The sequence below is a fragment of the Hyperolius riggenbachi genome, chromosome 3 (genome assembly GCF_040937935.1).
Source record: "Hyperolius riggenbachi isolate aHypRig1 chromosome 3, aHypRig1.pri, whole genome shotgun sequence".
In the NCBI taxonomy this organism is placed as follows: Eukaryota; Metazoa; Chordata; class Amphibia; order Anura; family Hyperoliidae; genus Hyperolius; species Hyperolius riggenbachi.
The window spans coordinates 12,982,515-13,008,568 of record NC_090648.1 but is presented as its reverse complement, the minus strand read 5'-3'; the positions used below and the strand labels follow the sequence as shown (position 1 = coordinate 13,008,568).

The 26,054-nt window shown below is 48.8% G+C and overlaps 1 protein-coding gene across 1 annotated transcript in view; it reads right to left on the bottom strand.

Annotated features, from left to right (window-relative positions):
- Window positions 1–4,720: 4,720 nt before the first annotated feature.
- The window catches only part of SLC12A9 (solute carrier family 12 member 9), a 37,984-nt gene continuing 16,650 nt past the window's right edge, over window positions 4,721–26,054 (bottom strand). The window contains 6 exon segments of the mRNA XM_068272016.1: window positions 4,721–7,037; window positions 7,209–7,355; window positions 11,068–11,242; window positions 14,314–14,506; window positions 21,352–21,476; window positions 22,166–22,248. Coding sequence (XP_068128117.1) covers window positions 6,199–7,037; window positions 7,209–7,355; window positions 11,068–11,242; window positions 14,314–14,506; window positions 21,352–21,476; window positions 22,166–22,248 — 1,562 coding nt within the window. The 3' untranslated portion in view covers window positions 4,721–6,198.

Here is a 26,054-nt window from a genome sequence, read left to right as displayed (position 1 = left end):
TCTCCAAAGTGACAACTGTACTAATGTAAAGGACAACATGTACCACATGCCCATTCTGTCAACAGCTATACGGGACATGGTCTTCTCAAAAGTGTCCAGTGGAATCCATATTAAGCAACACAGTTTGTGTTGTCTGCGATATCTGCTATTGATAGCTGGATGGAGCCAAGGTGAGTATATTCAGGCAACTATGGAGCCCTGCAATGTCCATACTCCGTGTGTACCACCAGTGTTCTATACATCATATTAGGTTTTGAAAGACCAGAAGTCCTGACCTCTACATATGATCACCCTTTCGTCTATGGTTGTCATCATGGACTATGGCGATGGTGAAGCATATGAGATATGGTCACCAACCTCTGCTTAATTATCTGACTGGCTAAAGCAAAGCTTATGCGCCTATAGAAAACACGCACCCTTAGGGCTTCTTCACACTACAAGAGCTTTTCTGAGCACTTTGTGATATTAAAAGCTTTTGCTAATGACGTCCTATGTGAGTGTCCACACTGGAGTGATGTGATTTTGTAAAAAGCCCCCATAGGGTAAGGGTTGCATTAGCAAGAGCTTTTAAAAACTCTGGCGTTAAGGACTTGTTTACACCCAGAGCATTTTTGTTCGTTTTTTAAGCGCCAGCGATTTTGAAAAATCTCCCTAAAAGCGCTTTTGCAATGATTCCCTATGAGAGAGTTCACATATGAGCAGTTCGCTTGTGACCCACTTCAAAAAGAGCTGCCTGTACCATTTTTGGGGTGATTTGGCTCAATGGAAGGTATAGGGAAAATCGCAACGCTCTTGAAAAAAGTGCTTTGTATAGCGATTTCCCCAGCGCTTATTGATTCATTATGTTCTGCAAAAGCGCTTATAAATCGTAGGGAAAATCACAATAAATTGCTCAGCGCTTGAAATAGCACTGGTGATTTATAATGTGAACATAGCCTTAAAGAGACTCACAACATTTTCAGCCTTATTTCTTCTATCCTATAAGTTCCTATGCCTGTTCTAATGTGGTCTGTCTTACTGCAGCCTTTTCTAGTTGCACAATGGCTGTATTATCTCCGTTATATGATCTAATCTTCTCTTCTCTGTTGTCTTTGTCGGGCACAGGCACTCAGGCTGGAATGTGCAGCTTTGCTTGTGATAAGATAGAAGCTATACACACCCTCTCCACGTCCCCTGCAGGCTGTGCGAGTCACAGACTGAGCTTCTCTCAGCCTATCACAAGCCATGTCTTTTGTTTGTAAACACTGCCTAAAACTGGCAATTAAAAGTCAGGATCTCAGCAGGGAGTGGCAGAAACAGCACAGAGGGGCCCAGGAGAACATAATGAATAGAATGGTATGCTTTTTATTGTAAGAATTTTACAGTACAGATTCTCTTTAAAAAGCTCTTGTAGTGTGAATCAGCCCTTGCTCTTTACATTGAAAGGTTTAAGCAAGGGCACTGGAGTGTAGTCACATGGTTTGATAAAATTCTAACTACCTACCTATAGCTGAAAATCAGGTATGCATTTTTTGTCTTTTGTGAAAACTGGTTATTGAGACTTTCTAGCACTTGCCAGTTTGACAAACTTGCACTGGAGGTCAGATCCATTCCAGGACAATTTCTAGGACACCAAGCTTAAGTTGTAGAGTAGACAGAAAGTGAAAAGGTGGTAATAGAGAAGGAAAGGTTAACATATGACACGTGTTTTAGCCAATTTAGGTTCAGTTCCCCCAAAATGGACATCGTCAGGAAGACATTACTTCCACCATCTAATGTCGTGTAGGACTTTAGCAGTAAGGAATTTTCAGTCGATAAGCCTACCGTGGTGGCTTATGGTGTGTACACACTTGAAAAAGACTAATGAAAGATCACAGACCAATTTTACCCCCTTCCATGTAGTATGAGAGCCATACCTACACAGTCTATTCTATGGAGCTGCACTCCCCATCAGACAGAGATCTTACCCCCTTCCATGTAGTATGAGAGCCACACCTACACAGTCTATTCTATGGAGCTGAACTCCCCATCAGACAGAAATCTTACCCCCTCCATGTAGTATGAGAGCCACACCTACACAGTCTATTCTATGGAGCTGCACTCCCCATCAGACAGAGATCTTACCCCCTTCCATGTAGTATGAGAGCCACACCTACACAGTCTATTCTATGGAGCTGCACTCCCCATCAGACAGAAATCTTACCCCCTTCCATGTAGTATGAGAGCCATACCTACACAGTCTATTCTATGGAGCTGCGCTCCCCATCAGACAGAGATCTTACCCCCTTCCATGTAGTATGAGAGCCACACCTACACAGTCTATTCTATGGAGCTGAACTCCCCATCAGACAGAGATCTTACCCCCTTCCATGTAGTATGAGAGCCACACCTACACAGTCTATTCTATGGAGCTGAACTCCCCATCAGACAGAGATCTTACCCCCTTCCATGTAGTATGAGAGCCACACCTACACAGTCTATTCTATGGAGCTGCACTCCCCCATCAGGCAGAGATCTTACCCCCTTCCATGTAGTATGAGAGCCACACCTACACAGTCTATTCTATGGAGCTGCACTCCCCATCAGACAGAGATCTTACCCCCTTCCATGTAGTATGAGAGCCACACCTACACAGTCTATTCTATGGAGCTGAACTCCCCATCAGATAGAAATCTTACCACCTTCCATGTAGTATGAGAGCCATACTCTACACAGTCTATTCTATGGAGCTGCACTCCCCATCAGACAGAAATCTTACCCCCTTCCATGTAGTATGAGAGCCATATCTACACAGTCTATTCTATGGAGCTGCACTCCCCATCATACAGAAATCTTACCCCCTTCCATGTAGTATGAGAGCCACACCTACAGTCTATTCTATGGTGCTGCACTCCCCATCAGACAGAGATCTTACCCCCTTCCATGTAGTATGAGAGCCACACCTACACAGTCTATTCTATGGAGCTGAGCTCCCCATCAGACAGAAATCTTACCCCCTTCCATGTAGTATGAGAGCCATACTCTACACAGTCTATTCTATGGAGCTGCACTCCCCCTCAGACAGAAATCTTACCCCCTTCCATGTAGTATGAGAGCCACACCTACACAGTCTATTCTATGGAGCTGAACTCCCCATCAGATAGAAATCTTTGCAAGATGCTGCACACAAAGATGCTGTACACATGCAACAGATCAGTATCTGCAAAAGATCTGTTCCTGCCAAAGATCCCTTCCTGCAAAATGCATCCATAGTCTAGGATATCTGCAGATCTCATACACACCTTGTGTAACAGACATTAAAGAAGGGGAGTTATCTGAGCAGCGACACTATGCTTGCCCAATCAGTACCTGGGAAGCAGGGTGTACCAAGCATATAGATGCTCTATGGAGGGTAGTGGTGGTTGTTTGGACAGTGTGGCTCTTGTAGACTGTAAACACCAGTGAAAATCACATGTCCGGCATCTCCCTTCAGCATACAGCTATGTCACAACGTTTTCAGCTACTGAATATAAAACTTATGCGACTAGTAAGGATGATCAATGAGCTGCAAATAATTCTGAGATGATGCAAATTCTGTGCACAAATGTTATGCAGCTTGAAAATGGACCACTTGACTTCCAACTTTGCATAATCCTGCAACAACTCAGAATTATTTGTATCCCATTGACCAGCAAATAGGGAGAGGGGGTGGGAGGAGTTAGTGTAATTATAAATTGAGCTGTACGGAGAGATTTCTGTTATTAGGTAGTAAGGATGAGCATATGCGGGCCAAGATAAGTAAATGAGAAAATATCTGTTGATTGCGACAATGGGCAGCAGACTTTGCATGTAATAATACTGTAATGCAAGCAAAAAACCGCAAGCACAGATTTATTATCCTTTCACGCATTCTCTCAGTATTCTGTTATGACTCAGGCCAAGACTTTTTGCCACCCAAAAAGAAAAGAATCCAGTCTAGGTTTTCTGGATCACTCATGTCCTCCAGTGCTCTCAGACCTTAATAAATAAACCCCAAAACTCATCCCATTTGTATTGGGAGCTTAGGACATTTGTCTCAGTTGACCCTCAGTTTATATAAAAAAAAAAAAATTAGAAAAAAATTAATAAATGTGCATTTAAACTGAATTTGCAAAAGTTTAAATTTTATCTCAAATCAATTTCCAGGCTGTATCCCATCACTCGTGGCCAGTGTGTGCTATGGAACAGGCTCCCCACCAACTTCCTAAGCAACCTAAGCTGCTCCCCGCCTCCCACGTCACAGGGAGTGGTTTAGACCACGATCCTCTTTGTTGCAGTTCTGCTGTTGCCACACCCCCCATGTGACTGGCTCGCCAATAGATATACTGTTATGCAATAGAAAATGTTGTGTGTAAGCTGTGTAACCTCAGTGAGCAGAGCACTGGCCAGTGAATTAGTTTTGTCTCAGGGGTGCAGGTAGATTCAGTGTGTGGTATCCTTGCACGGCCATAGAGCCAATCTAAACCATTTTGTTGTCTTAGACAGGTGTACAGTTTGGGTGCAGAGCTGTATCCAAGTGTTGGCCTTTAGCTATGTTATATATCTGAGCATCAGGCACAATATGCATTTTTTCCCCCAGACAAAGCTCAAATTTGCCACCGATGCTTGACTCTCATACAAACTATACACTGGCCAGTGCTCTGCTCACTGAGGGCTCTTGCTCAGGTTACACAGCTTACACAAAACATTCTCTATTGCATAACAGTATATCTATTGGCGAGCCAGTCACATAGGAGGTGTGGTAACAGCAGAACTTGCAGCCAGAAACACTCCACCATGATGTGGACTGTGTCACTGACACCGGGGGGGTTTATTGCATGGAGCAGGAAGAAAGCTACTGGCGGTGAGGAGCTAGTCATCGGTGATCTGCTCTATGACTAGTTTACAGTTTTAGGGAATCAATGCCTACAAGATAACATCACCCACTTGCCATATGAACAGGCACACAGATAATATACCATCATAGGTAAACTTAACCAGGTAGCCAAAATAGAAGAGTTTGGGATAACTGCAGTAAGAGGACTCCCAAAGGATGGGGGAGGGGAGAGGAAACCTTTGAAGTACCCTCATTTAAACTATAGGATTATGTGATGTTGACAAAGTCTTCTATTCGTGGATACCTGGCGGAGTGAGTGGGGAACCATCTTTGTGAAGTTCAAAATTTTAATTTCTACATTGCAAAAGTATAAACTTTGCTAAATCATTGTAAATGCACAAGTATTTTGTTGCACAACTGCATTTTTATACAGCTCCGTTCTAAAAAAGTGAAGGTGAATTAATGGAAGACTTGGAATCATAGGGTGGAAGCAAAATTGTGCAATAAAGTAACTAAAATGTGCAAATATACCAAAAATAAAAAATACTTAGAAGTGCAACTAAATCAGAGACAGACTAAGAGCCAGAAGAACGGAGTTTACAATCCTAAATATATCCGCAAATACGGAACAATAACCATCCTGTGAGGAAGTTATTGGTACAGAGTCAGTGTCAGAGTTCTCTTCTAGTAAACTGAACCTCGAAAAGGCAACAAGACATCCTCACCCCCAACAAAAATAAACCCCTAAAGTTCAAAAAGACTGCAGTCAATTCAGCAACCCAAAAAAGTGAAATATTTCACTGCAGGAATTATTTTGCCACCAAGAACACGCACATAACAGTGGTCATGTCTCGAAAACCAGAAGCCAACGAGGGTTCTCCCATCAAGCTGACTGGATCCACGGAGGGATGTTTTGTTTTTTGGATGTTTTGTTTTTTTTTCCCTAAAAATTATTTTGAAAGAAATGGAGAAATAAGTCTCCCGAACAAGTCCTAACAACCAACGTAAGCAAAGAAAAAGTACAAAAAAAAGGCAACAAATGCAAGATAATAATGTTTTGTGCAAAGTGCAAAGATGAAGAAAGGCAAAGCCACACTAAAAATAAAAGAGAACTAAATTAGAAATGTTCTTTTCCATCATGGAGTGTTCTAAAGGGTTCCAGAATCCAATCCCGGGACTTCCAGTTTTCCAGCAAAGGATTAAGGAGCAATTAGTTTCCCTGTATACTTTATCCGTAAGGAGGATGGAGTGAACGAATGGATATTGGAGTTGAGAAGGAACTGGAAAGCAGAATTTGACACCTCGTTGCTTTGACGAGAACAGTGGAAGATCCTAGTAGAACAGTATCTAGGAATGGTTGATGTGGAAGGAAATGGCAGAACCGATCAAAGCTCAGTGCATGTAACTGGAGTCAGCCCCTGAATCAGTAGCGTCGGGCCCAAACCCACTGTTAACAAGTCTAATTCCTCCAAGTAACGTTCATGGAGGCTGGGGTCAGCCGGAGGCCGTGGAAGGTAGAGGAACCGTACTGCTGCTTCAGCTCCTCCTTCCTCTGCTACTATGCGGTTGGCATTGGTCAGGTACTCAGAAGGAATAGGTTCACGGGTGAGGCCTTGCTGTTCACTTTCTTGTCCTCGTAGAGCAGCTACCCTGTCCCAGGCCACCACCCGTATGGAAGCTCGGATGCGCAACTTGGCAAGCAACTCCCTGAACTTTGCTTCGGCTGCAAGCCAACCATTGCTACCGCCACTGCCACTTGAGCTCCTCGATTCCACGCACAGGAAGACACGAAGCTGGTAGCGGCGCCATGAGGCAGCCATATTGAGGATACAGGCCATCTGCAGAAGAAACAGGCTACAAACGTCCACATAGGCTGAAGCTTGAGGTCTGAGAAGATCCAAGGGCCACACATCAATGTACATGGCGGCGTTTGATCCAGGTGTCCCCGGTCTTAAAAGATGTGGGAAACCTCGAGCCAAGACAATATTCTTATGCATTTTCAGGGCATCACAAATCATGGCAACATACTCCTTTGCAGTGACGTGATGAGACATTTCAGGACCTCTAACAGGTGGAAAGTGGGCCTGCAGTGAGGTGGCATCAACGCCGAATGGGTCATCTCGTGGTGACAGTCCGGGGGTAAAAGCAGAATCCTGCAGGAAGTAGTCCTCTGGGCAGGCTTCATCATAGAACCCCAGAACTAGCGTGTTGGGCTTCATCCCACCTGGAAAAAAAGAAGACAAAGCTTTTGAACATAATATACCGACCGTGGTGGAACTTTGTGGACAGTAAAAGCGAAATTAGAATTTAGCAATGGTGAACTTCATAGTTACAAATTAGATTGGTTGAAAAAAGCCATCCTTTTCGGTGAAATGATTACAGCAATGAAACCTACCCAGTCCGGTAATGCGTAACAGCTGTTGTGTTCCCAGCCGGACGCTTGTGCTCAGTGTGAGATCTACGAAGGCTTTGACATTCAGCTTATCCACAAGACTCAACCAGAAGCTGTAATGGGCCTGGACGGGGTCTGATGGTAGAGAATCTGTGAAGGTGAAAAGAAATGGTAAACCAAAAATATGATGCACCTCTAGAGAGATTTTCAGTGAAAAATAAGTGGGTGATCTTTGTTTCTGCCCACATATTAACCTAGCTACCCTGGTTCCTTAAAGAAAACCTGTACTGAGAAAAAAGTTCCCCTGGGGGGTACTCCCCTCAGATGGGGGAAGCCTCCGGATCCTATTGAGGCTTCCCCTGTCCTCCTGTGTCCCACGGCGGTCTCACTGGGCCCTCCGAACAGCGGGGATGTAAATATTTACCTTCCCGGCTCCAGCGCAGGCGCAGTATCGGCTCTCTGCTTGGAGATAGGCGGAAATAGCCGATCGTGGTCGGTCCACTCTACTGCGTAGGCACAAGTCTCCTGCGCAGGAGAGCGGACCCAACCGGCTATTTCCACCTATCTACATGCTGAGAGCCGCAACAGCGCCACCTGCTGGAGCCAGGGAAGGTAAATACCGTATTTTTCGGACCATAAGACGCACTTTTTCTCCCCCAAAAATGGGGGGGAAAAGTCACTGCGTCTTATGGTCCGAATACAACAATTTTGGCCGGGTGTCTGCCCCCTTTCTTGAGTCCCGTCTGCTGTAGTGTCTTCCTGGCTGCTGTCCCTTGTCCCCACATCTGTCCTAGTGTCTTTAGGGGCATTCCACAGCATCTGTTCAAGCTATGGCCCCCGGGGTAATGCGCGGCACGGAAGTGAGGAATAATTTGTACCTGAAGCGGAAGAAGTTGGATCCGACATCTGCAGCGATCGCAGCCCGCACCATGGGAGAGGGGACAGAGCGGCAGGGCATCCCAGCTGAGCTTGGTCGCAGCGGCTTACAGCATACCGGGGCCACAGAGCTGAAATGAGTAGCGGTAATCCTTTGTAGCAAAGCCGTTCGGGGGTCCGTGCACGCTGCCATAGCGTCTCTCTCGTCACTTCCGCATTACACATACCGCATGACATAAGCGGAAGTGACGAGAGAGACGCTATGGCAGCGTGCACGGACCCCCGAACGGCTTTGCTACCAGGGTTGCCAACTCAACCCTTTAAATACTGACACATCTAAGTAATGCAGGTTCGGGGGCTACTTGCACATAATTAGTGCCTAAACCACATCTAATTAGCCACAAGATCTGTATAATTCATATGTGTCAGTATTTAAAGGGATGAGTTGGCAACACAGTTTGCTACAAAGGATTACCGCTACTCATTTCAGCTCTGTGGCCCCGGTATGCTGTAAGCCGCTGCGACCAAGCTCAGCTGGGATGCCCTGCCGCTCTGTCCCCTCTCCCATGGTGCGGGCTGCGATCGCTGCAGATGTCGGATCCAACTTCTTCCGCCTCAGGTACAAATTATTCCTCACTTCCGTGCCGCGCATTACCCCGGGGGCCATGGGTGCCACATGCTATTGCTGAGCATAATGTGCTGGAGGGACGGGGCAGGGTGTCTTGTGCAGTTTGGGAGGGCATATTATGTGGTGAGCAGGGACAGGCAGGACAGGGTTGTCATTTGCAGGGGAAGTCATGTGACAGGGGTGTCATGTGGGGAAGGATAGGGGTGTGTGTCATATGCTGATGGGGGGGGAAGTGTGTCGAGCTGGGGGGACAGGTGCTGTTTTTACAGGGGAAGGAAGCTCTGACTGATGGGGGTGGGAGCAGGCACTATTTCAGTGTTTGCCAATAGGTGCCATATAACCCAGACATGCCACTGCACTCAAGACTCAGGACAGAGAACACACAGGACTCCGGACAGTCAACACAAAGGACACAGAGGACTCGGGACAGAACACACACATAGGATTCAGGACAGAGAAGGGTAGGAGACAGTGGGGGGCACTTATGAGGACACAGGGGCACATATGAGGACACAAGGGAGACACAAAAGGTACAAGGGGACACAGGGACATAATAATTGAGGGGGGGAGAAGATACTCAAGACGCTACTGCACCATGGATGCACCAGGTTTAGTATATATTTTTTTCCCATGTTTTTGTCCTCTAAACCTAGGTGCGTCTTATGGTCCGGAGCGTCTTATAGTCCGAAAAATACGGTAAATGTAGCTGGTCAGGCTTGTTGAGCTAAGATTACCAGAGACTTCAGGGGAGTCAGTGCTGGATTGCCTGCAGCTACAGGGGAGGGGGAGGCCTCATTGGGACCCTAAGGCTTCCCCCTCCCAAGTACCCCCCACGGGACATTTTTTTCAGTACAGGGTCTCTTTAAGACCTTCAAGAATCCCAAGAGAACACCAGACCTAGTCCAGTGCTGGCAGCAGTTGGACACAGTGCCCGGTGATGCCGGCAGTGAGGACCATGACAACTCCGGCACTAAATCATTCCTCGCTACAAAACTGACATACACATTTTGGTTTAAAGTACAACTGTAGTGAGAGGGATAAAGGGGCTGACATAATTATTTCATTTTAAGCAATACCAGTTGCCTGGCAGTCCTGCTGATCCTCTGCCTCTAATAGGTTTAGCCATAAACCCTGAACAAGCATGCAGCTCAGGTGACAGAAGTGTGACTGGATTAGCTGCATACTTTCTTCTGGTGTGATTCAGACAGTACTGCAGCCAAATAGATCAGCAGGACTGCCAGGCAACTGGTATTGTTTAAAAAAAAAAAAAAAAAAAAACTAAAAAAAAAAAAAAATATGGCAGCCTCCATATAACTCTCACTTCAGTTTTCCGGTAAGTCAGGCTATATATTGCTATAAATGCAGCGTGCATGCAAAACTAATACATATTACATGCAGCTCGTATTTGGGCCAATCAAATACCTAAGCTTGTAAAAAACACATTGAAGTTATTTGCATCATGTCGTTGACCATCTCTGCTAACTAAATAAATACCCAGAGCTCAATATTCTATCCATGTTGGCACACCATTGGCCTGAGGAAGTGTTTGGTCTCCACGAAACGCGTTGTCTTATTGTGCAATAAACTAGAGTTATTTATCCCAGTCTTGAAGTCTTAATGCGGTAAGAATACTCTTTTATACATTCTCATTGCCGCCATACTACCTTGGGCACCTCTATACCTGTGCTTCCATCTCTGCCAACCATCTATAATATGTGATGAAAACTGCAATGACATCATCCCTAGTGGCGCCAGCTGCTGTTCAGTCACTCTACGGGACTCAGGAGGCCCCCCCTCCCCCCCTTCCTTGCTGGTGCAGCCCAGAGCCCCCAGAGGTTTGTAATGAATTGAACTACAATTCCCACCACCCAGCGACTTGCTGCTTGATGTGGAGGGGAGCTATAGGCACAGATTCAAATCGCAGAGACACCTAGTGCTGTTCCCTGTTCAAATCCATACGCCATTTTTGTATATACACTCACTAAGCACTTTACTGGAAACACTATAGTAATGCTGGGTGTGGCCATCCATGTCCTAAAGGTCAACCCCGTGCATTCATGTCACCAATTCCTGACCCCCACTGTCTATGGCCCCATGTGCAGCAACACATGTACATGACCATACACGGAAGCATGGATGACAGCATAGCGCACTCCTGACTCTACAGCATGAGCATCTCCAAATGAGTGACCAGCACATGCACGGGGGTCAACTTATACTCAACGTTGACTCAAGGCGTTTCCATACAGATAAAGCAAGCTCTGCTCATTAATGCTGCATGAAGCAAGGAAAAGCACTTCAGCCTTCGAACAAAGCTGCCACCATAAACGGCAGTAGTTCCAATATGACAGAGCTCACCCAGATCTCCAGTCTCCACGTGGCCCATGATGTACAATCCACCTTTCTTCAGATCGTTGATGAACTTGATGAGCTGGCAGGAGGTCCGAGGGTTGGACACCATGAGAAGGATCTGAGGTCTCCAGAACTTCACATGTTCTTTGCGGACGTCGAGGAGGAGAAGATACTTCCTGACCTGAAACAGGAACAGACCATCCAATGCAAGGTGTGAACGAGTACTACACATGGCCCAAGGCTTATATTTGTGAAAAAATCTTGACGGCAACTCATACAAATCCATAACTTATTTATATCTCAAAAAAGGTCCAAAGGAATAGGTGGAAGTTTGCTTTATACTTAGACTTGATTTCTGTAGTTTTGACAAAGTTAATCACTGCCATGACAACCCTCGTTTTAGCTACCTAGCAGAGAAGTGGGGTTGCAGATATTTTTCAATTTCTATGCTTGCCAATGTTTTTATATTTATAGAATTACATGCAATTTTAAACACAGAGTGAGATTTCCTAATAAGAATATTAAAGAAAACCTGTAACAAGAAAAAGTTTCCCTAAGGGGTACTCACCTCGGGTGGGGGAAGCCTCCGGATACGATCGAGGCTTCCCCCGTCCTCCTGTGTCCCACGGCGGTCTCACTGTGCCCCTTTGAACATCAGGGATGTAAATGTTTACCTTCCCGGCTCCAGCGCAGGCGCAGTATCGGCTCTCTGCTCGGAGATAGGCGGAAATAGCCCATCGCTGTCAGGATCCTCTGCTGCGCAGGTGCAAGTCTCCTGCGCCTGCATAGGAGAGCGGACCCGACGGAGATCAGCTATTTCCACCTATCTCCGTGCTGAGAGCCGCAACAGCACCCCCGCTGGAGCCAGGAAAGGTAAATAAATCTAGCTCGTCAGGCTTGTCGTGCCAGGATTGCCGGAGACTTTGGGGGAGCCAGCGCTGGATTGCCTGCAGCTACAGGGGAAGGGGAAGCCTCATTGGGACCCTAGGGCTTCCTCCTCCCAAGGTAAGTACCCCCCAGGGGACTTTTTTTTCAGTACAGGGCATCTTTAAAGGGTAGCTGAAGAGAGAGGTATATGGAGGCTGCCATGTTTATTTCCTTTTAAGCAATACCAGTTGCCTGGCAGCCCTGCTGATGCTCTGCCTCTAATACTATTAGCCATAGCCCCTGAACAAGCATGCAGCAGATCAGGTGTTTCAGACTTTAAAGTCAGATCTGACAAGACTAGCTGCATGCTTGTTTCTGGTGTTATTTATATACTACTGCAGAGAAATAGACCAGCAGGGCTGCCAGGCAACTGGTATTAATTAAAAGGAAATAAATATGGCAGCTTCCGTATACCTCTTACTTCAGTTCCCCTTTAAGAACAATTCTGCTCCATGCTGCGACTTGCAGGATGTAAAGCTCCACCCATATCCTCCCTCCGACCCAATAGGAGCAGCTTTAACAAGTTTTGGATATATTATGGAGAATGACTAGCTAGGGATCATCCCCAAACTCTGGCCCAGGTGCCTCCTCCAGCACTTGCTTGATGGAAGACGAGACCCAGGCTTCTTGGGAACAACCCGAGGCTCTGGCCCAGGTTTCTACTCCTCTAGCACTCACCTGATGAAAGATGAGGCCCAGGCTTCTAGAAAATCACCGTACTTTAGAAGGATGAACTCTACAGGCAGGAACTTGCGTTCATGTTTAGTGCATGTCGGTACAGTACATGTTACGGGCTCCGCCCTTCGGCAGGAGTCATCACCTGATGAACGGTGGAGCCTGTTACATGTACTGTACCGACATGCATTAAACATGAACGCAAGTTCCTGCCTGTAGAGTGCCTCCTTCTAAATTACTTTGTATCACTGTGTGAAGCAGGGGTGAGTGCACCAGCGCCTGCTCTCCTGAATGGGGATTGAGCAACCAGATGAAAGTCCAACTTCTTTGCTATTGGATTCTAGAAATCATCCCTAGGTTCTGGCCCAGGTGCATCCTCCTCCAGCACTCACCTGATGGAAGAGGAGGCCCAGGCTTCTAGGGATCATCCCCAGCCTCTGGCCCAGATTCCTACTCCACCACCACTCAGAGGCGCTTAATTTGAATCCTTGTGCAGATTGTTTGATACTCCTCCCTATATTGCCTGATGAAGCGGGGTTGAACCTGCGAAACGCGTTGCATTTCTTTTTGGAGTTCCTAATAAATGTGTTTGACTGTCTGAATCGCAGTTGTTGTCGTGTCTGCTTGAGGGAGGTAAGACCACCACTTCCTCCTTCAATTTTGCCATTTAAGTTGGTTTTTAAGCTCATTTAATCTAATCTTATACTTTTGGCACCTCTGTTCATTGTATACAATATTGAGTCCACCCTTGGTGGTGGGTTGCTACCCTTTCTTCCTGTCTACAGAGAGCGACTTCTTAATCCTGAGTGGGGTCAGGACAATCTCCCCACCTGCCTTTACAGTGGTTGCCTGCTGGTGACCCTGACTTGTGAGTATCTAGCAATACAAACTTATTGCCACCTTGTCCAGTACGAATTACACTATTGGGGCTCTTGGTGTTCCCTGTTTTTAACTCACCTGATGGAAGACAAGGCCCAGGCTTCTAGGGATCATCACCAGGCTCTGGTCCAGGTGCCTCCTCCTCCAGCACTCACCTGATGGAAGACAAGGCCCAGGCTTCTAGAAATCATCCCCAGGCTCTGGCTCAGGTGCCTCCTCCTCCAGCACTCACCTGATGGAAGAGGAGGACCAGGCTTCTAGGGATCATCCACAGGCTCTGGTCCAGGTGCCTCCTCCTCCAGCACTCATCTGATGGAAGATGAGGACCAGGCTTTTAAGGATCATCCCCAACCTCTGGCCCAGGTTCCTACTCCTCCACCACTCACCTGATGGAAGATGAGGACCAGGCTTGTAGTGATCATCCACAGCCTTTGGCCCAAATTCCTACTCCTCCACCACTCACCTGATGGAAGAGGAGGCCCAGGCTTCTAGGGATCATCTCTAGGCTCTGGCCCAGGTTCCTACTCCTCCACCACTCACCTGATGGAAGATGAGGACCAGGCTTGTAGTGATCATCCACAGCCTTTGGCCCAAATTCCTACTCCTCCACCACTCACCTGATGGAAGAGGAGGCCCAGGCTTCTAGGGATCATCTCTAGGCTCTGGCCCAGGTTCCTACTCCTCCACCACTCACCTGATGGAAGAGGAGGCCCAGACTTCTAGGGATCATCCACAGCCTTTAACCCAAATTCCTACTCCTCCAGCACTCACCTGATGGAAGATGAGGGCCTGACTGATGTAGCCCCAGCTACTGCTGCCACTCCGGAAGTGGATGAAGCCCAACAGCAGCAGGAGGAGGACGATGCTGCCCGAGGCATAGGCCGGGTTAATGAGGAACATCATGACGAGACAGCTGAGGATGCCCAGCAGGCAGGAGTGCCAGGAGAAGAGACGGAACGTCGGACTGTGGAAGGAGCAGAAGGTACAATGTAAATATTTCATTACCAGAATGCAACAACATAACCAGCACTTACTGCTTCATATTAGCCAATTATGAATCCGCTGTCATATTGTCCGTACTGTGTAAAGACCAGGAGAGAAGGCTCCGATGTATTCATAACTGTGCTATTTCCCACCAAATGTGAGGGGGCGCCACTAAACAGCTGCAGGGGCAGAAGGACCAGGTCTCCATATCCAAGCTTCTCCCATTTCAGAGGAGCTGTTTAAAAAGGGACCCCGAGCAGGATGCTAAAATGGGCAAATGAACTTACCTGGGACTTCCACCAGCCCCTCGTAGTCAGTGAGGTCCCTCGGCGTAATTGGGGCTCGCTCCGTTAGAGCAGCGACTTAGGCCAAAGACGTAAGCCACTGTGCATGTGCAGCCTGCCGCTGTAAGCATTCTGCATGCGCAATCCTCGAGAGAATGAATCAAGCATGAACAGAACACTTACAGCGACAGACGTGCGAGCGAGACGCGCGCGCAGGGGAGGGGGAGCGCGCATGCACAGTTGCGCCTGACTTCCACCAGGGGCAGAACGGAGGGAGCCGACGCCGAGGGACCTCACAGACTACGAGGGGCTGTAGGAAGCCCCAGGTAAGTTAATTTGCCCATTTTAGCATCCTGCTCAGGTTCCCTGTAAAAGGAAGCGCAGGAAGCACACGCTTCCATCTATACGAATCATCTGAGAGGCGTCTGGCCGGGAGACCATTATACCGGACTATTAACTTACAGACATAATCCTAAGACATTATTAATACCTATGTATTTTCTTCATTTTTAATTTTGCTCCTGGCAACATTTGTTCATTTTGTAAGTCACAACATTTTTCTATAATAATCCAGTAATGCACTTTTTATATTTTTATTTTACACAACCCAAATTTATCAAGGCAATATAAAAAAAAAAAAAAAAAAACACACAACAAGCAAGTACAATGCATTGGATAATACATCAATTGAACAGTGGTTACCAGGGCCGGTTTTAGCAACAATGGGGCCCCAGAGCAAAATAAACCTGCCCCCCCCCCCCCCCAACAGATACCCCGAAACTAAAATCGGCATTAAGGGATCTTTTTGGTATAGTCATGGTGTGAAGCCCCAATCGGTTGGAGCTCCACATTCTGGCTATCCCAGCCTGCATGGGGGACAAGGGGCTAAAACGTTTCAGGAGGGGGGACCACACAATTTACCACCCCCCCCCCCCCCCCCAAAAAAAATTTTGGAAAAGTAGGAAAAAATGCCAGGGATCTTCATGCAGCCATATTGCGGCTGTATAGCGATCCCTGACCAAAGCGCTGCGGCTGCGTATAGACCCCCTGGAAACCCCCGTCAGGAAATTCATTGCTCTTTCTTTTGATACATGTAAAATTACACTACCGTTAGGTTTGCTACTGAAAGTGGCATTTACTGCATTTAAAAGTATACTTTTTTCCTTTAAAACTTTAAAATCGATTTTCTCAAAAACTATAAGGTCTTTTTGAAAAATTGTTTTTCCCTCTTATTCCCAATGATCTCCATAACATATCCTGCAAATTTGGGGTTTCTAGCATTTAAAGTGAACCTAAAGCCAGTTAAAAAAAATGAGATTAACTCACCTGGGGCTTCCCTCAGCCCCCTGCAGCCGATCGGTGCCCTCGCAGCTCCGCTCCGATGCCTCTGGACCCGGCGGCGACAACTTCCGGTTTCGCCGTCACCGGCCGACAGGCATGGGAACGCGAGTGATTGTTCGCGTTCCCAGCCTATATATCGCCCCCTATGCTGCTATTGCACAATAGCCCTTGGCCCTTGGCGTGACGCGGGCGGCAACAAGTTAATCTCTTCAGGACCGCAGGCTTACAGCCCCCTAGTGACCAGGCTATTTTTTACAATTTAGTGCCCTGCAGCTTTAACAGCTCACTGCAGAGCCATACTACTGAGCGCACACATGAATTTTACTTCCTTTTCTTGCCACCAACATAGTTTCTGTTGGTGGCATCTGATTGCTGCTGCAATCGCCATTTTTTTAAAGAAAAGATCCAATTAGTGAGCACCTCTCATAGGAATCAACCTATGGGAGGGGATCACATTGTTGGCCACTCGAGGGGCCCGTGTTTTGTGGTGTTGCCACGATCGCAGGCCAGCAGGCCGTTTAACTAAAGCAGCCTGGGATGCGCATGCGATCCCCGCTGATCTCCTCCCCCCGGAGTGGCTCCTCCAGTTGGCGTTAGGCAGTCCTGGGAGAGCCACTCTGCGGCCGCTGATCGGCGTTAGGCGGTCCTGGGGGAGTCACTCTGCGGCTGCTGATCGGCATTAGGCAGTCCTGGGAGAGCCACTCTGCGGCCGCTGATCGGCGTTAGGCGGTCCTGGGGGAGTCACTCTGCGGCCGCTGATCGGCGTTAGGCGGTCCTGGGGGAGTCACTCTGCGGCCACTGATCAGCGTTAGGCGGTCCTGGGGGAGTCACTCTGCGGCCGCTGATCGGCGTTAGGCGGTCCTGGGGGAGTCACTCTGCGGCCGCTGATCGGCGTTAGGCGGTCCTGGGGGAGTCACTCTGCGGCCGCTGATCGGCGTTAGGCGGTCCTGGGGGAGTCACTCTGCGGCCGCTGATCGGCGTTAGGCGGTCCTGGGGGAGTCACTCTGCGGCCGCTGATCGGCGTTAGGCGGTCCTGGGGGAGTCACTCTGCGGCCGCTGATCGGCGTTAGGCGGTCCTGGGGGAGTCACTCTGCGGCCGCTGATCGGCGTTAGGCGGTCCTGGGGGAGCCACTCTGCGGCCGCTGATCGGCGTTAGGCGGTCCTGGGGGAGTCACTCTGCGGCCGCTGATCAGCGTTAGGCGGTCCTTGGGGAGTCACTCTGCGGCCGCTGATCGGCGTTAGGCGGTCCTGGGGGAGTCACTCTGCGGCCGCTGATCAGCGTTAGGCGGTCCTGGGGGAGTCACTCTGCGGCCGCTGATCGGCGTTAGGCGGTCCTGGGGGAGTCACTCTGCGGCCGCTGATCGGCGTTAGGCGGTCCTGGGGGAGTCACTCTGCGGCCGCTGATCGGCGTTAGGCGGTCCTGGGGGAGTCACTCTGCGGCCGCTGATCGGCGTTAGGCGGTCCTGGGGGAGTCACTCTGCGGCCGCTGATCGGCGTTAGGCGGTCCTGGGGGAGTCACTCTGCGGCCGCTGATCGGCGTTAGGCGGTCCTGGGGGAGTCACTCTGCGGCCGCTGATCGGCGTTAGGCGGTCCTGGGGGAGTCACTCTGCGGCCGCTGATCGGCGTTAGGCGGTCCTGGGGGAGTCACTCTGCGGCCGCTGATCGGCGTTAGGCGGTCCTGGGGGAGCCACTCTGCGGCCGCTGATCGGCGTTAGGTGGTCGTAATGTTCACAGTAATTGTAGAATGATTCTATGTGTATATGCACTCTCCCAATCTTCTAGTTATTTAGTTAAACTGAATCTCAGCTGGTTGGTCTTTAGATGGTGGCCCTGGTTGCTGTCTATATGCAGGCAGAGGGAGACGTGATGCCAGCAGCACCACTCTTGAAGAAATAGCTCTTTATTCAGACACATAATTAAAATCACATGTCAGTAAAATGGGCTCAGACGCAGCTACAGCCTGCTGTTTCCAATGCTTCTTTGTCAAGCTGCAAGCTCATAATGACATGCTAGATAGACACACCTCTTTATATACCCCTGGTCAGATACACACTGACCAATCAGGCATACTATCTAAAAAGAACAACCAATCAGCAGGTTCCTGTAGTAAGGAGGACGTGATGGGGAACTGCAGATAAAAATAGAACTCCCTCTGACATCACCAATGACATCACTTAGTGGAGGTAATCACTGGTAAAGTAGAGTAGGCTCCCAGCCAATGAGGGCTGTAGGCGAGTGGATAGTGTAATGGTTAATGGCTCGGTCTCTGACACAGGAGACCAGGGTTCGCATCCCGGCTCCACCTGCCCAGCAAGCCAGCATCCACTATGGCATCAGGGTCAGATCAGCTTTAGCACACTCCTATCTCCATTGGAGTGCTTGTTCTAACACTGTGTGAGTCAGAGGGAGAGGTGATGCAGGTGGCCCAGGGGGCAGTGTGACCAGCGGTATTGTGTACAGCTAAGCAGAGGGGTGGGACAGATGCAGAGGGGCGGGAGGAGGAAATAGCCAGTACTTATATCAATGGTGTGTGGGAAGAAGTGAGACAGGCAGGCCGGTTTATAGCTGAACTCTACTGGTCCTCTTTAGTGGGGCTGCCCAAATGCTTCTGGTCTGGGCTTATTTCTCTGTATATGCCACATAGAATCCTGGTGGTTCTATGTAACCACACCGAGTACCCTGTACTGCTATTACCACAAGTCTCAAGCTGGCCATACACTTATAGATTGCCTCCCGATGTGACTAAACAATAGATTCCTCTCTGATCAGAGCAACCAATTCCCACCGAACACAGCACATAGTTCTGCTGGAATCTATTGAAAAATCAGTTGAACCGCAGTGTTGCCTTGTTGTTCAATGCAGTTGGCCACCAATCTACTGACACTCCCGCCATGCAATGATCTAGCTTTTCTGTCTTGTCCAATAGATACTTTTGATCGATTTTTTAGTTAAAGTCAATTACAGTCTATTGATCAGACATTGTAGGGGAAGTGTAGACCCCTTTACCGATACAGAATTGTCCAATCATACTTTGTTCTAATAAAAAGACAACTACTGGACCATGAAACAGGTAGACACAGGATGGAATAAATACATCTATAGGTGTGCTATAGACAAATGGTTCTGGATGCAGATAGGGCTTACAAGGGTAAAAAGGAAAGGACTTTGTGGCCCCGCCCATCATCCTTCAGTCATCCGTTACCCTCATTGCTCCGTGGAAATTCAAAGCTGAGCTAGATACATCGATAAAAAGTGCCAAAATCAACAAATTCATCCACTGGATATATTGGGCTGAACAAATCGTGGACAGATTGAATCTGCTGGAAAAGATTGACCAGTACACGCCCACCTTAACAGGGAGGTCAGTACACGCCCACCTTAACAGGGAGACCAGTACACGCCCACCTTAACAGGGAGACCAGTACACGCCCACCTTAACAGGGAGACCAGTACACGCCCACCTTAACAGGGAGACCAGTACACGCCCACCTTAACAGGGAGACCAGTACACGCCCACCTTAACAGGGAGACCAGTACACGCCCACCTTAACAGGGAGACCAGTACACGCCCACCTTAACAGGGAGACCAGTACACGCCCACCTTAACAGGGAGACCAGTACACGCCCACCTTAACAGGGAGACCAGTACACGCCCACCTTAACAGGGAGGCCAGTACACGCCCACCTTAACAGGGAGGCCAGTACACGCCCACCTTAACAGGGAGGCCAGTACACGCCCACCTTAACAGGGAGACCAGTACACGCCCACCTTAACAGGGAGACCAGTACACGCCCACCTTAACAGGGAGACCAGTACACGCCCACCTTAACAGGGAGGCCAGTACACGCCCACCTTAACAGGGAGGCCAGTACACGCCCACCTTAACAGGGAGGCCAGTACACGCCCACCTTAAAAAAGGAGACCAGTACACGCCCACCTTAACAGGGAGACCAGTACACGCCCACCTTAACAGGGAGACCAGTACACGCCCACCTTAACAGGGAGACCAGTACACGCCCACCTTAACAGGGAGACCAGTACACGCCCACCTTAACAGGGAGACCAGTACACGCCCACCTTAACAGGGAGACCAGTACACGCCCACCTTAACAGGGAGACCAGTACACGCCCACCTTAACAGGGAGGCCAGTACACGCCCACCTTAACAGGGAGGCCAGTACACGCCCACCTTAACAGGGAGACCAGTACACGCCCACCTTAACAAGGAGACCAGAACACGCCCACCTTAACAGGGAGACCAGTACACGCCCACCTTAACAGGGAGACCAGTACACGCCCACCTTAACAGGGAGGCCAGTACACGCCCACCTTAACAGGGAGGCCAGTACACGCCCACCTTAACAGGAAGACCAGTACACGCCCACCTTAACAAGGAGACCAGAACACGCCCACCTTAACAGGGAGACCAGTACACGCCCACCTTAACAAGGAGACCAGAACACGCCCACCTTCATAGGGAGAGAATCTAGATCATCTTTGTTGACTGTGTATGGGCAGGTTCACACGGGCGATTGAGGGACGTTTGCTGCCTCCCGCAGCGCTCATCGTTAAAGCACTGCCTATTCAGGTGAATGGGCAGTGCCTGTACTGTGGTGTACTGCCTTTTACATGAACCCCACGGTCTAATTCCAATTTTTCCTGTTTCAGCCGACCCTGGAAGCAGCATGCTGGGTTGCTAAGCGCCGTCTCCGTGTCCCAAACCCCGAAAGCCACCGAAAGCTGTCAAATGCTTTCCTGCACGTTTGCAGAAAAGCCTTCGACTGACAAGCCGCCAGAAGCCTGTATAAACCGGCCGTAAGAGAGATTAAAGCCTTTTGATCCCCATCGTTTACATACAGTATTCATCTTGTATTTCTCTAAATGCTGCCAAATTAAATCCCCATCTGCCATGAATAAATACCTTATATGTTTGGATGCAAAGACAAAATTAATTGAAGTTTTCAGTTTTACAACACTGCTGAAACAGTTAGGTTAAATGATCACAGCACCAAAATAATGTAAACACAGCCTGGGGTGGAGGGAAGGTGAAATACCAGTGAAAGCTTTTTGCTAACACTCACACTGAATCCACAGGTACCCTTTCCACCCATGCCACTGTACAGCACATAAATGAGTAGTGCTGTAGGATAAGAATACTATACTCTGCTATGAAAAGTCCTAAGTGTGGGGGTCACTTACCGGAAGTTTGGTGCAGACGCCCATTCCAGAGCCAGACAGGCCAGGTCTATCGCTGCGTACGCCATGAGGTAGAAGACAGTCACTATACCGGCAATGGTGTTTAATTTCCCAGCCAACAGAACCAGCTGAGAGAGATAGAGAGACACAGAGGTCAGAATGCAACGTCCATTAGGAATCTTTCTAAGGATTAGGGTACTTTTCCGTTAGCCGGGCGCAACCACTAGGTAGCGATAAACCTCCAGCAGAGTTACATCTTTCCCTACTATCCATGCCGGCCTGGAGGGGTAATAGTAATTAACGCCACCTAGTGGTTGCGCCCGGCTAACGGAATAGTACCGGGTACTTTTAATTCTAAATACTTTTCTAAGCTTTTAAACAAGCAACCCCCACCCTACTATACTTTCCCATCTGAATCTACAGGAAGGAGGGTTCCTCACAGCAGCTACTGCAGTTGTTGGCTTGGTGAGCTACTGCTCCCTTTGGCCATGAGGTGGCGCTGTGCAGCACTGAAACCAATAGAAAGACCAGCTAGCTCAGCACCCTAATGGTGGCCACTAATGATCCAATCTTACCATTTCTATGTAATATAAGGGAACTGCCTAAATTATCCATTCAATATATTCACTCAATTTACCCTTATACTACATAGATTTGGTAAGATTGGATGAAAAAGATTGGATCATTAGTGGCCACCTTAGCTGTAACCCAGAGAGTGTCAGATCCACCAAGATGTTTACAGATCTCGGGCCCTGTATGGCCGGGGCCCCTAAAGACAGGAGATAATGAAGGAACTAGCTTTACAAATAAGTCTCACCTGCACCAGGGCCCAGGTATAGATGACCGCCCCCCAGGGGTTTCCTCCTTTCGATATCAGCTTTGCAGGCGCCAGAAGAAATCCTGGAAAAGTAAAAACTTTTGAGGAAAAAAACTAGGTGATTAAACTATTTACACAGTGACATCATCCATGGCGGTCTGACGGGGAAAACACCACGGGTACACAGGAGGGAAATGTAGAGTGAGGCGAAAGCACCTAAACTGGTAAAACTAAATCTAGAATGGAGTCCGATCACTTGCCAGACAGGGAATGTTCAGGATCAGTATATACTTTACTGCAATAACCAAAACAACGAGTTTCGTGGAATAAACCCACTTCATCAAGTGTAGATTCCAGAGTGGCGTGGAGCCTCACTAATATACTGTATGTGTTGATATTTAAGAGGAAACGCTTTCCTTATGAGGAAGTAAGCATCTTGTGCTCCTAATAATTGAAAAACAAACACTAAAGTGAGAGGTATATGGAGGCTGCCATATTTATTTCCTGTTAAACAATACCAGTTGCCTGGCAGCCCTGCTGATCTCTCTTGCTGCAGTGGCTGAATCACACAACTGAAACAAGCATGCAGCTCATCCAGTCGCACTTCCGGTCAGAGCATCTGATCTGCTGCATGCTTGTTCAGGGGCTATTTGTAAATGTAGTAGAGGCAAAGGATCAGCAGGACAGCCAGGTAATGTGCATTGTTTAAAGGGGACCTGAGATTAACTACATTGCGCTACCGTGGCTGGGTGCGTCCTGCGCAGTAGTTACTGTGCATGCCCAGAATGCTCCTGGTCACAGGACCACGATGGGGCGCGCATGCGTGGCTGGGGCTGGAGCGGCCCGATCAGACGGCGAGGGGCTGGAGCGGCCCGATCAGCCGGCGAGGGGCTGGAGCGGCCCGATCAGACGGCGAGGGGCTGGAGCGGCCCGATCAGACGGCGAGGGGCTGGAGCGGCCCGATCAGACGGCGAGGGGCTGGAGCGGCCCGGGGAGACGGCGAGGGGCTGGAGCGGCCCGGGGAGACGGCGAGGGGCTGGAGCGGCCCGGGGAGACCGCGAGGGGCTGGAGCGGCCCGGGGAGACCGCGAGGGGCTGGAGCGGCCCGGGGAGACGGCGAGGGGCTGGAGCGGCCCGGGGAGACGGCGAGGGGCTGGAGCGGCCCGGGGAGATGGCGAGGGGCTGGAGCGGCCCGGGGAGATGGCGAGGGGCTGGAGCGGCCCGGGGAGACGGCGAGGGGCTGAGCGTGTCTGAATAAAAGCAGAAATAAGCAGATCTAACAATAATGTCAGAAACACCTGATCTGCTGCATGCTAGTTTAGGGGCTATGGCTAATAGTATTAGAGGCAGAGGATCAGCAGGGCTGCCAGGCAACTGGTATTGCTTAAAAGGAAATAAACATGGCAGCCTCCATATACCTCCCTCTTCAGTTGTCCTTTAAAGGAAACCAGAGTTCACCTAAAGTAAAGAATGAATACTTTAGGTTGCTTCCTCCCGCCCCATAAACAGGTGCAAGTCTCTCGCTGTCCTCCCACAGTCTGCCGTTCAGCTGCAATCAGCCCCCGGTAACGTCAGTCCAGGTCTACAGCGCATGTGCAGTAGGTCCACGCATGCGCAGAAGACCCAGACTGGACGCGACTAAGCCGGTTACCGGGGCTGATTGCGGCTGAACGGCAGACCACGGGAGGACGGCGAGGGACTTGCACCTGCTTATGGGGTGGGAGGAAGCAACGGGTAAGTATCGATTCTTTACTTTAGTTGATCTCTACTACACTTTAAAGGGAACCTAAACTGAAAGGGATATGGATGTTTCCTTTTAAACAATACCAGTTGCCTGGCAGTCTTGCTGGTCTCTGGCTGCAGTAGTGGCTGAATCTCACACCTGAAACAAGAATGCAGCTAATCCACTCTGACTTCAATCAAAGTACCTGATCTGCATGCTTGTTCAGGGGCTGTGGCTGAAAGTATTAGAGACGCAGAATCAGCAGGAGAGTCAGGCAACTGGTATTATTTTAATAGGAAAAATCCACCTTCTCAGTTTAGGTTCGGTTTAGGTCCAGTTAGAAGAACTGGAGCCAAAGCTTTACTAATGGAATAAAATCATTCTACAGCCTCCGGCCCTCATTCTAACCACTTGAGGACCAGAGTGGTAAACCCCCCTACAGACCAGGCACATTTTTAATAAAATGGCCACTGTAGCTGTAAGGCCAAGCTGCAGGGCCGCACAACACAGCACACGAGTGACTTACCACCCCGACCCCCCCCCCCCTTTCTCCCCACCAACAGAGCTTCCTGTTGGTGGAATCTGATTCCCCCCCCCCCCCCCCCCCCCCCCCCCACACACACACACACACACAGTGTTTTTTGTTTTGTTTTGTTATTTACTAAGACCCCTTCACCCCCCCCAGCAGCCAATCCTGACGATCGCCTGTCATAGGCTTCTGCCTATGACAGCCGATCGCTCTCTTGTCCCCCAGGGGGACAGCCGTGTCACACGCCTGTCCCCAGTACAGCGCTGTACATCTAATTAGATGGCGATGTCGTCGTCTTTACAGTCTCCCGAACGGCAATGGCCGCTCGGAGACTGAAGGCGGGGCGGAGCTCCGCCCCCCCGAGCAGGAGATGTGCATCCTGCGCGTGATCTCCTGCAAAAATGCAGCCTCAGGACTTGACGCCGATCAGCATTAGGCGGTCCTCAGGAGGTTAAACTATTCCCTTCTGGTAGCCTAACTATTCATTTCCCAGCATAATTCAGGCTCCGGCCATTGCCTGCTTACAAATCGCTCAGTGAGTGCTACTATAGGGGTAATTCGCTTTACAGCATATGGTGGTGCCCAAATCTGGAGTGGAGGGCCGCGGCCAAATTAGCCATCTTGCTGTCCAATATTGGTATAGAGTTCCCATGAAGTGCTTAGTTATAGTATTTATATAGTGCCAACCTCTTCAATCTTCTGCAGCACTTTACATACATACTGACTGTCCTCAGAGGAGCTCACACTCTAATCCTACCATAGTCATCACCTAATGTCCTAGCATATTATTATTATGTATTTATATAGCAGTGACATCTTCTGCAGCACATTACAGAGTACATAGTCATGTCACTGACTGTCCTCAGAGGAGCTCACAGTCTAATCCTACCATAATCATAGTGTAATGTCCTACCATATTATTATTATGTATTTATATAGGGCTGACATATCCTGCAGCACATTACAGAGCACATAGTCATGTCACTGACGGTCCTCAGAGGAGCTCACACTCTAATCCTGTCATAGTCTAATGTCCTACCATATTATTATTATGTATTTATATAGCACTGACATCTTCTGCAGCACATTACAGAGTACATAGTCCTGTCACTGACTGTCCTCAGAGGAGCTCACAATCTAATCCTACCATAGTCATAGTCTAATGCCCTACCATATTATTATGTATTTATATAGCACTGACATCTCCTGCAGCACTTTACAGAGTACATAGTCCTGTCACTGACTGTCCTCAGAGGAGCTCACACTCGGATCCTACCATAGTCATAGTCTAATGTCCTACCATATTATTATTATGTATTTATATAGCACTGACATCTTCTGCAGCACATTACAGAGCACATAGTCATGTCACTGACTGACCTCAGAGGAGCTCACAATCTAATTCCTACTAATAATTTCATCGTAGTCTAGTCCCTCCTCCTATTATACGTCCTCCAGTCAGCAGGGGGTGGGGCCTTCCTTCTATTATACGTCCAGCAGTCAGCAGGGGGTGGGGTCTCTCCTAACAGTGCGGCCCTCCACCTATTATACTTGCACCAGAGCTCTACAGCTCTATTGTACGTACTCCGGGCAGCAGTGGGTGTGGCCTTAGACCTTCCGTCTCCATCCAGCCTTCCA